Genomic DNA, 12,201 nt, shown 5'->3' with positions numbered 1-12,201 from the left:
AAGAGCTTGTGAACTTGGAGACAGAGCCAAGGCCCGTAACAAAAGAATGAATGACTAGAAATGAAAAAACACAAAAAAAAAAAATTTCAAAAAAAAAAAAAAAAAAAAAAAAAAGGAGGTGCCCTCCCTGTTGCCATGATCCTATGGAAGAACTAAGGTCGTGGTAGATTTGGAATGGCAAAGGGGTAATTTAAGAACCTCTCCCAAGCCTTGAGATCCAATAAGGAACTGAGATCCAGCGCAGCCTCCCAAGATAACTCAAATTGATTCCCAGAGAACCAGAGTTTTTTGTTTTTTGTTTTTTTGTTTTTGTTTTTTGTTATTCTATAAGATTAAAGCAAGATTAAAAACAAAAAACAACAACAACAGAAAAGGAGGCTGATGTTTTACAAAGCAAGTCTCTGGACACACGTTGGTGTTAGATAGTGGATAGTACACAGTGGGACTCCATTTCTGCCGTATGGCAAGTACTCATGCGAGGCAGCAGGGACCCTGTGAGAACAGGTTGTGTACCAGGTCTGCCCAAGCCCACATCTTCTCTGGATACTTTCTTATGTCCGTGGGGTCATTTGATCAGACTGAGCCTCAGTGGCTTTCTCTATGAAATAAAGAGGCTATCATATACCTTGCAAGATTGTTTGACATTGAACGACAAAAATCATACGTTCCCACCCTTCCTGTCTACTGGAGAAAGACCGCTCATGTTATAAGCAACACCTGAGGCAAGAGTAGGCTTTAAAATATGGCCATCCATAATACAGAACTCAAAAAATAAAAGTAGTAACATTTTTTAAGCGTGAAAATGTTCCTAATCATATCTCTCCAAACAATTGTTGATGTCTTTGTTCGGATCCTCTGAGAGTTAGGGAGTTAAAAAAAAAAATCTAGCTTGATCTTTTTCATTCCACATAACATTATAGAAGGTAGAGATATACACGGGGGGCGTGGCAGTGTGAGTATCTGTATTCAGACAGATTCCCTATTTGGGAGGCATGATTGACCCCCAAAATTACTATTTGAAACTCCTTATATCAGCTGAAAGGATGCTTTTTCTACAAGCCTTTGACTTCAGCTGCTTGGGAGCATTTACAACCCTACCATACAGAACATAAACATCAATCTGCTTTCTTATTTCTTTACAAATTCAATTATTTCTAATTACATAAAGGCATCATTGATCAAGGAAGCATAAAAACCAATAGAGGAGAATTTAATCTCTTAAATAAGCTTGTAGACTTTAAGGAATAATTAAATGTTATTGTATTTAGTACATGGAGACATCTTTGCTGTTGATAGCTGGGCCAATGTTAAGGGAAATATTTTAGTCCCATCATGCTATATATTGATATGGTTTAAATTATAAATTTTGGATTCTATTTTAACTTATCTCTCTGTGTCTCTCGATGTCTCTTATTTTCTGTCTGTCTGTGTGTCTCTCCCACCTCCCTCCCTCCCTTTATTACTCTGATTTCTTCTCTTTCCCTCCCTCTCTCCATTTCTTCTCCCACTCTCTTCCTCCCTCCCTCTCTCTGTTTCTGTCTCTCTCTGTCTCTCTCTCCCTCCCCCTTTTTCTCTCCATCTCCCACCCCCACCCCCCCACTCTCTCTGCAGGCCTGGAAATGGGGTTTGGGCCCTGTGGTCTTGTATGCGTGTGAAAGAATAATTAGGTTCTGGAGATCTCACCAAGAAGTTGTCATTACCAAGGTATGTGTGTAGCTTTATGTCTGAATAAGCCTGAGTGTAGATGAAAATTTTTTATTAGCCCAAGTTTTTAATTTGCCATTTTTATTGCAGAACTGCCTATAATTTAGAGGCTCATCTTCTGGTCTAATAATTGCTTGTATCGGGAGTATCTTTCAGTGTGACCAATTTTACTGGAGACAGGGATCAAGGCTCCATGCTGATACTCGGAATTCTGATAAAGGCTTACAGCGTGGAATCAGAGTTAGCCATATTTCTCTTATTATGGTTTCTCTCTAGTGAGGAAAAGACAGGAAACTACTAAGAATGCTTTACAATTATTGTAGCAACTTTAAATAGCCCATAGAGGTGGGATTTCGCAAACATGCCAGCGTCATCCACACAGCTTCAAGCATATGCATTCTTAACCTGGGTACTGAGCATGGGCTTGGAATGCAGCCGCAGGTTCAGAGCATGGAGGGATGCTAAGGTTCAAGATGACAATGATGGAATGGCATGCTGCTCTACCCTGTTTAGTGGTGTGGGCTTTGGAGGGACTTCTCTGCCTTGCTGTATTTCATGCTGGAGGAAGATAGGAACAGATAGACAGGAAAAGCATATCCCACAGGTTAACAAAAGCACAAAATATGCTATCCACTCCTGAGGGTTAGCTAGTGCAATTTTAACAGAATACTATACACTATTCACTGTCACATTGAAAGAAGATGGACAGGCATTCCTATTTCTGCTTTTACATGTTTCTGTGTTTCCGAGTTTAAGCTTAGAACCATAGAAGGTCAATCAAGCCTGGAACAAGTGTGGAAGCCTAGATCTGTTAGCAGGAAAACACTTAGTAGTTCTTTTAGAGGCAGAGTCGGGAGGGCAAGCAGAAATCTGGAGCTAAAGATTAAAATGCTGTGAAGGACTCTTCATGAAGAAAAAAGTGTCATACCAGTATCCACGTACTGAATCATGTTCTCATATGCGTTTACTACAAAAGACATGAAGGTGTGCAGATATTTTTCATAAGGCAATGGATATATATGAAGGGCAAATGTTCCTTCCCTCAGATTATCGTTAGTGTAAAGTTCCTGGAGAAGCTTCAGGGGGCTTTCCTATACCAAAAACTCAGCACCAAGACAATATTTAGTCAAACTGAACAAGTAAAATATTTGGGGGAGAAATAAAAGATCAATATTTTTCCCCTCAGCATGAAGAAAATCTCAAATTATTACTACATTTTTTACAGAAAGATGATGTGGTAACTATTTTAATAAACGCAAGTAAAATTATGATATCTCCATCCATGAAAGCTTATATTCAATTGGGAATGGTTAGCTGGGCTCAGGGATGCTTGGACATGTGGGGCATGGAGTCACATGCCTGCCACACTGCTTCCCCACACAGTTATTAAAAGTCAAGTGCAGCACCCTGTGCGATGAACTCTGTTATCACTCAAATTGCAAGTCTAGGCATGAAAGTGCTGACAAATTATACATCAAAAAAAAAAAAAAAGCCAATTAAAGATTTTGTGTAGACAGAAGAATGTGCTCTCGTCATTTTACCTAAGTGAGAATCCCCTTGGCTATCTTGCTCTGTTGTAGGTGGTGAGTCACCCATCTGCAGTCCTGGAAATTCACATGAAGAAGCGAGACTTCAAGATGGTGCCCGGACAGTACATCTTCATCCAGTGCCCATCTGTCTCCGCCCTGGAGTGGCACCCTTTCACTCTTACCTCTGCTCCCCAGGAGGACTTCTTCAGTGTACACATCCGAGCCTCGGGAGACTGGACAGAGGCATTATTGAAGGCCTTTGGGGCAGAGGGACAGGCTCCCAGTGAGCTCTGTAGCATGCCGAGGTGAGACCTGTCCCCCGCCCACCCCCAAGGTCACTGTTATATACAAGCTGTGCTACTTCAAACGGGGAAAATATCTAAATGCATGAATAAACTATCCAGTTTGGCAATAGCTTTATATTAAGCTGCAAGCTTGAGTTCGTTCAAAAGAATATAATTGAGAGTCTTCATCAAATGTATAATTTAGGAGAAGCAAGTACATTTCTGTAAAAATAAATAAATGTTCAACAAAAGTAGGTGATGATCCAGGGAGACAAAAAAGTTTCCTTTCCAGGTCCAAAAGCAGCTCTAGTCTAATTATGTGCAGCCTGCCATGAGTCAGACAACTCCCTCTGCAAGCTCTCTCCCAGCACAGACTGAGTTTTCAGGCTATGTTTGCAAAGGTTGGTCTCTGGAAGAAGGATAGTTTATTCTGCTCATGCTGGACTTAACCCATACCATTCCTGTATGACTTCATAGTAACATATAGGAAGCTTATATAAAGACTCCTCATTTCTGCAGCCCTCTTTCCAGATACACAGTATAAGTTCCTGGAGTTAGGGCTTCTTTATATTCATCAGAGGCATGATTCTGGCCATACCACTACCCTATTCAGAAAAGACCACACCTTTGACCCAAGTTACTGTGAGAATGATCATGTCTTGCCTCATTTAAGTGAACAAGCAGGTTAATTCCCAATCCTATAGGACCATTAAATAGTAGACAAAGTCCACAGATAGGACCCCAGAAAAACAAGAAGACATAAAAAAATATACGAAAAATAAATTAAAAACAAACTATTTCAATGAAGCATGAGAAAAATAATGCCTATTTGTACCATTCTTGGGGGACATTGGCCACCATGTGTTTATTTAGTAAAAACACAGCGGTACATACATACATGGAAGTTCATGTAGATGACTATCTTCCTTCTGTATCTACACAGATGCCAGACACATAAGGCTAACATAACAGAAAAAAGTTAACATGTTCACCCAATATGTATTCTTTAGCTCATTGAACTTGACAAATCTTTTCAGATGACAACGTGAGCACCATTGCAAGGATACGCATGAGATGAAATGAGTGTATTGCCCCTCTTTCCCCAACCCCAGGGAAAGCAGAACTGCAAGCATGTCCCACTGGCTTTGTCTATGGGTGGACTAAATGATGCCTTCTTGTTGAAAACAAGCAATGAAGGATAAGCTTTGGCACTGAGTTCCAAGGTTAAAAATGTAAAAAATCAGGGACAAATGGAGAAGGAGGTGACTCCCCCTACACACACACACACACACACACACATGCACACGCACATGACAACACAATTACAGTGTCTGCTTGTTTCCCTCTTCCCTGCATGTCCCCTGCTGTTGTTAAGTTTCATACCTTCAGCTTATTTATCCTTGCTTCTGCTCTGTGTGCATGCAGTCACTTAGCCTGTCAAACACCCTTCCCTTGAATAAGCAACTACTTTTCAATCCACAGAAAGCACAGTGTCACCTTGTTATACAATGTGATCTCTTCAAAGTGTCCTATATGACTGTACTTATGTCTCCTTTATTGACATCTCTAATTCCACTCTATCCAATTCTAACCCTCCCCAGATAACCGTGATTGTACTGTTTAATTCTATGAGAAAAACATTTTTAGATTATACTTAGTTGGGAGATCACAGAAGCTGTTAATATTCTACATGAGGTTAGCTATTATGTTTCATAATGTCCTTGACACAATATGTAAATGCCCAGAAAGAATTACCACAGTTGGTTGCAAGGTAAGAATGGTAAAGTGCCCCAAAGATACCAATGGGAGTGTTAGTTAGCAATGACTCTGAGCTCATTGTATGAGGCACCAAGGATCAAGCAAGAATCAGTTGCTGCAAGATCAGTGACCTCCTCCTTCACATTAAAAACCTGGCATCCAAATCAAAGGGATGACACATGAATAAACTCGACAGTTAGAACTTATCCCAGGCCCAGGAGATGGTTCTGCAGGTAAAGAGCTTGCCATGTGAGTGTGCAGACCCACATTCACATCCCCAGGACCCAAGTAAATACTGGGTTAGCAGGGCAGCCCACTTGTAGACCTAGTGCTCATAGAGAAATGATTGGAGATCCTGGAGCCAGCTAGCTAGCCAGATTAGCCAAATCTGTGAGCTGTTGGTTCAAATTAAAAATTCGACATGGATATACAAGATGGAGAATGACCAAGGATGCCACCTGACGTCAACTGCTAGCCTCTATAGGCATGCACAAACACACGTGTGTGCATCCCCACACACATACCAACACATATGCAGACACACACCCACATATATGCACATAGATACAGACTATAAAATGAAAGAAAAGTTTTCCAAAGAGTACCTACTCCAATTGTAAGGGTGAGATAAATGCAGACCACCCCTCCAAAATCAATCAAATAATGAGGTTTCAGAGCTTGATACATAGGGAAAAAAATATATAAAATTTATTCTAAAGAAGGCGAAAGGTAAGATCCTTACAGATTGCAGTAAGCCATTGAGAAGAATTGTCCCAAACTGAGCCCTGCCCCTGGTATAACAAAGGGTCTTGCAGGTTGACATCAGAGTATGAGCAGGCCTCAGACAAGGGCACGGAAAAGCTCTCAATTCTAAATAATTAGACAGATATATGTGTGTGTGTGTCTGTCTGTGTGTGTGCCTGTCTGTCTCTGTGTGTGTATGCTTCTGGTAAGATGGCAGTTTTCCATGTATTAATCCTACCAATCCATGAGTATGGGAGATCTTTCCATTTTCTGTTATTTCCTCTGGCATTGGATGCTCTTTCCCTTACCTGGACTGCCTGGTTGGACCTCAGTGGGAAAGGATGTGCCTAGTTCTGCAGGGACTAGATGTCCCAGGGTGGGGTGGTATGCAGGGGAGGCTCCCCTTCTCCTCAGAAAAGAAGAAAAACAATTTTGGAAGGGATTTGGAAGGGTAGGGCAGGGAGGAGAGGAGGCAGAGGCTGTGATTGGGATGTAAAGTGAATAGAAAATAAATTATTGAAAAAATAATGGAGCAAAAAAATAAAGTTACATATATTTCTGTAGGCTTTGAGACATAGGTCTCCTCTGAATTTAATTGATATCTTTTTTAAATTTGTGTCAAATAAGTTACTGATTATTAATTATAATAATAACCAACAATAAGATGCCTTAATCAATGGATAAAGTTTCTATTTGTAAATCTATAAATCTAATTATTTATAAAATAATCAACGTGGGCTAAGATACTAGCACTTTCTGGTTAATGACCTTTTATTTTATTCTTCTATTTCCATATATCAATATGTAATTAAGCCTTATTAGTTAAGATTAATTCAAGGACAGTTTATTTAAATTATTAGGAAGTCTGGGATATGGAATATTTTTAAATTAATCCATTTGAACTTTCATGAACACATACTAAAGCCCAAATGGGTTAACCCCCACCCCCTCCATGCAGGTGACAGGCATTCCTCAGGGAATGGTTATGAATGACTTAGAAACCTTTTCATTAGCATATCTTTGTTCATATGTAAATGTGTACTTTTGGAATAATAGGAGTTATTTAATACATTCGGCCTACTGAAATGCTCTAAATATTCCCTTTACAGTTGACTCAACAAATTGCTGTTGAACAACTCCAGACTGTATCAAAAGCAAGGCACCAAATAAGAAATGAGCAAGATCGGACCTGTTTCCCACATCCAAAGACCTGGAAGCTTAGAGCTCACAATAAACAGGACTAAATCATGAGCACCCATAGCATAAATGCTAATATTCAGCTGAGGAAAGGAAAGGTATATGAGGGAGTTTCTCCAAGTCACAGGGGTCCAGGCAGACTTCCCCAGGGAAGTAAAGATTAGACGGGACCTAGAGGAAAGGTATCATGTCAGCAAATAGAGAGAGGGGAGATTGCATCTATACCCTGGGAAAAGATCCTGTGTGTCAGAAGGCAGTACTGTGTAGTATTTAGGTAATACAAGAAAAGCCAACATGGAGAACCAGGAAAAAGTTTGAGAGGAACCCAGTGGCCAGTCTGTGTAAGAACATCTTATTTATTCAAAGAACACGTTTATCATTATAAAGAAAAATTGGTAAGGAAAGGCTAAACATTTTACTGCTCCTAGACTGATGAGCATAAAGGATTTTTTTTTTTTAGCAAATATGATCGAAAATAGAGTTTTGCAAGTTGTACTTAACTGACAAATTATTTCAAAATTATGTTTAATCTGAACAAATTGCCTCCATTAGACTAAAATGATATAAATATATAAACATGCAAACAAACAAATGAAAAGGGGGGGAGGTTCACCATGAAAAGACAAATCTAAGCCCCCTTGAAGTGTCTCCTTTGCCTTCCATTGGCAACTGAGGGAAAGACAGTCATGGAGGCTCTTCATGCAGGCAGCCCAATGCTCACAGTTGACAGGAGCTCCCAGAACTCTAAAGGGAGCAAGCCATGTTGATGAGGAGTCACAGCGGGAGATGACAAGCTTTGCCCTCCCTGAAAGGCCCCTAGCCAGGTAGCATTCTTCTAGTGAGGGAGGCTGCAAATTCTTGTGTGTGTGTGTGTGTGTGTGTGTGTGTGTGTGTGTGTGTGTCTGTATACTCATGTATAAGTCTGTGTACATGAGTACACATGTTCATGGGAAGGCTGCAAGTCACTATCAGGTTACCTCCTTGATTATTTCTCTACCCTATTTTTTGAGACAGGTTTTCATTTGCATTGAGAATTACCATTAGGAGAGATTGGCTTGCCAGAGAGCTAGAAGGATCTGCCTGTTTCTGCTTTCCCCACCCTGGGATCACAAGCTTGCTGCCATGCTTGGCTTTTTAATGCAGGTCCTGGGAAATAAACTGAGGTCCTCATGCACACAACTAACCAATTTATCCTTTTCCCATCCCCAAAGAGGGAATTTTTAAATGCCCTAGCAACCTTCAGCCCACATTTGCTGACCCACACTATGAAATCGACTAGCTTGGGATGTCTTTGTGTCTAAGAGGGAGAGATTCTGAAGGTCAACCAAACTGCATTATATGATTCCAGGCTCGCAGTGGATGGGCCCTTTGGAGGCTCTCTGGCAGATGTATTTCACTACCCTGTGAGCATGTGCATTGCAACGGGAATTGGAGTCACTCCCTTCGCCTCTCTTCTGAAGTCTGTGTGGTATAAATGTTGTGAATCACAGAGCCTGCCTCAGCTGAGCAAGGTATGGAAAAATCATTAGGTCACCCTTCCATCGAGTGAAAGGTTCAACACCCTCATATCTCTCCTCTGCCGATTCTTGGGGAGGATTTTAATTAACTATGAGGGATAAACTCAAGGATCCTTAACTATACTTATGTTCTTAAAAATCTCCATTCAGTGTTACATTTATGAGCAGGGTTATGTCTAATCTTGTTAAAGATGACAAGACATAAATTTTATTGCTTCATTGCCATTACAGGACATGTAATTGCTCATCTCGATAAAATGTGGACAGGCTGCAAATGGCTATGTGACTGGGCTGCAGTTAGTCATATTAACAGGCGGGCTTCCCCTCACCTCTTTAGCTCCACTCAGTGGTTGATGGTATTCAAGTCCACATCTTTTTTCCATGGCCTCTACTAATAGACTTTGTTATTCTTCTCACAATGGTGTTGCCAAATGGCACCAAATCCTCTTTGTGATTTCTCATATGTTCTTGAACTAGGCTTCTCCATTCCTTTGTCCTATCCAGTATGAGAAACCATCTCATACTTTCATTCTCCCAATGTGAAATGAGCCTTCTTTTCCATCCCCTGAAAGTTTGATAATTGAACTCTGTAAGATACTCTGGAATTAACAGAAGAAAAGATACACCAATTTATTGATGTGTTAGCTGATAGGAACCATACAAAGTTCAAAACTCAAAGAGAAGGCAGGTGGTTGAAGTCTCAATAGCCTTTTCTTTGGCTCCTTTGGGCAATTTTATAGTAAGTGATTTTTAGGGGAGATGAATGAGCCTAAAGAACAAATACTTGGAACAAAGCTTGCCCGTGTTCTGCCAATGGTGTCAACTCCCTATTGTCCCTGAGACTTGGTATTCTAGAAAATCCACCTTCTAGGTCAACAGCAGAGTTACACAAAAAGATCCTTCCCTCCCTCCGTAGTGGCAAAGGGATGAGGCAGGTGATGAGGGTCGGGAGGAATTGGTTATCCTCAGCTCCGAGTACCCATCATGCTAATATGCCACACTCTGGACTTTCATTCTCTGAACCTAAACCGTCTTAGGACCAGCATGGGGTACTAAAAGAGCAGAGGAAAGTTGGATATGTATCTTAGGGTTTCTATTGCTATGACTGAAAATAACTTGAGAGGAAAAGATTTATTTCATCTTAAGAGTTCCATGTAATAATCCACCTTAGAAGGAAGTCAAGGCAGGGGAACCTGGAGTCAGGACCTGAAGCAGAAGCAACTCTAATTACTGGCTTGCTCACTCAGGACTACCTGCCCAGGGATAGCACCACACACAGTACATTGGGCCCTCCCACATCAATCACAAATTAATAAAATACACAACAAATCTGCCCACAGGCCAAGACAGTGGGAACATTTTCTCAATTGAGATTTCCTCTGCCAAATTAAATCTAGCTTGTATCAAGTTGAAAAAGAACAGACAAACAAACAAACAAATAGCTAGCCAGCACACCGTGTGAACACAAAGTATGAAAACACATGAGGAAGCAGGGCACTTGGCAAGTTTAGAGCTAATCCTGGCCTGCCCGTAACTGCTCTGTGTGGCCCTTGGTCATGGGTTCCTACTAGACCTAAAGAAGACGCTGAAGTCAATAAGTGGACCCAGTATATAGTCATTACTTTTTCTTTTTCTTTTTTTTGGGGGGGGGGTTCGAGACAGGGTTTCTCTGTATAGCCCTGGCTGTCCTGGAACTATCTCTGTAGACCAACCTGGCCTTGAACTCAGAAATCCACCTGCCTCTGCCTCTGCCTCCCAAGTGCTGGGATTAAAGGCATGCGCCACCACTGCCTGTTTCATTACTTTTTCTTATTGCTCTGATCAAATAACTGTCAAAAAAAAAAACAAGAGAAGGGGGACTTATTTTGGATCACGATTTGAGGATTTAGTCCATCATGGTAAGGAAAATGTGGCAGTGAGTGGCCCTGTGGCAGTGGAAGAATGTCAGAGCTGTTCTTTCATGTCTTACCAGGCCAGAAAGCAGAGGCTGTACAGGAAGCTGGACCCAGCAATAAGCCTTAAGCTCCTCTCCCAACACAACTCCTCTAGGAAGGTCCAACCTCCCAAAGATCCTACAACTTCTTAAAACAGCTAAGGACCAAGCATAAAAACACATGAGCCTGTGGCAAGCATTTTACATTCCCACTGCTGCACAGTACCCATTCTATGGGGCATTAGTTGTATGATGTGATATGATAAACAGAATTTTAACATCTAAGAATTGTTCCTTCAACATAGAATTGTAGTAGATTCTAGAATTATCTGCAACCCTTTCAGACAGTGTCTATAGAAAAAGAATCTTAAGAAGTCTTGATCCACCCATTCTTTCCAACCCCATTTAGCCACTGAACCGTCCTTCATCGGCTACATCCTAGGGAATTGTGTTCTGTGAAGCACTGAGAAAAATGTAAACCAAAGACCCAAAAATTGGTGTCTTATCCACTAAGAAAGAAGGGAAAAATTAACTGTTTCCTCAGGTCCAAAGTAACAGATGCTGGACATCTGTTTTTCCTTTGGTCTTGGAGCTGACCTTCACAGCTGGGGACCAGGTGTCAGGACACAAGAGCCTGTGAGTAACATTCTACACTCAGACTACAGCACAGTATAAGAATTAAAGTTTTTTCTTTTGGATACAGAACTTGATGTTTAGAAAGAGTAGAGGGAACTTCCAAAAATATTCAGACAATCAAAGGCAGAATTCAGATCCAAGTCTAACTAGTTCTTTATATGTCATAGAATCAGCACATTGTACACATGGCAACATATGGCCCTGCAATTCACCTCTCTCTCTCTCTCTCTCTCTCTCTCTCTCTCTCTCTCTCTCTCTCTCACACACACACACACACACACACACACACATGCACATATACACACACTCCTGCTCATGTTTTCCTCTTCTGTGTATTTGTGCACACATGTGAATGCACACATTCCTGGAAGTGCATCTGTAGATTCAAGTTTCAAGTGCAGGTGCCTATGTTCCCAACACATACATCAGAGCCAGAATAAAGACCCAGATACCAGCCCTCAGATATCTCTACTTTTTGTTTCAGACAGGATCTCTTCAGCAGACTCTCTGGCCTATAAGCTTCTAGGGATTCATCTATCTTACAGGGATCACAGGTGCACACTGCCATACTGGCTTTTTCTGGGTAACTGACCTCAGACCCTCATACCTGCAAGGCAGTCACTTGACTGAGCAAGCCAACTCATCAGCTCCACTGTTACTGATCAGAGGATCTGAACCTGAATTCTGCTCTCCCAGAGGCTCTGCCTGACAGCTATCACTGAAAAAACATAACTTGCTGTGCCTCCATTCACCTCTTTAGATTGGGATTCCTATTCCATCCAATGAAGAAGTAAGAATCCATATGAAACATGGAGTGTTTTTTTTTTAATAGAAGAAGAAGAAGAAGAAGAAGAAGAAGAAGAAGAAGAAGAAGAAGAAGAAGAAGAAGAAGAAGAAGA

General features: G+C 41.0%; 1 protein-coding gene across 1 annotated transcript in view; it reads left to right on the top strand.

Annotated features, from left to right (window-relative positions):
* Nox3 (NADPH oxidase 3) overlaps nucleotides 1-12,201 on the top strand; it is a 61,208-nt gene that overhangs the window by 20,382 nt on the left and 28,625 nt on the right. The window contains exons 8-10 of the mRNA XM_021221497.1: nucleotides 1,612-1,704; nucleotides 3,285-3,538; nucleotides 8,565-8,727. Coding sequence (XP_021077156.1) covers nucleotides 1,612-1,704; nucleotides 3,285-3,538; nucleotides 8,565-8,727 — 510 coding nt within the window. The remainder of the gene's footprint in view (nucleotides 1-1,611; nucleotides 1,705-3,284; nucleotides 3,539-8,564; nucleotides 8,728-12,201) is intronic.

Source organism: Mus pahari, chromosome 21 (assembly GCF_900095145.1).
Source record: "Mus pahari chromosome 21, PAHARI_EIJ_v1.1, whole genome shotgun sequence".
In the NCBI taxonomy this organism is placed as follows: domain Eukaryota; kingdom Metazoa; phylum Chordata; class Mammalia; order Rodentia; family Muridae; genus Mus; species Mus pahari.
Note: the sequence above shows the minus strand (reverse complement) of the source record. Positions and strands in the feature narration are given on the sequence as shown.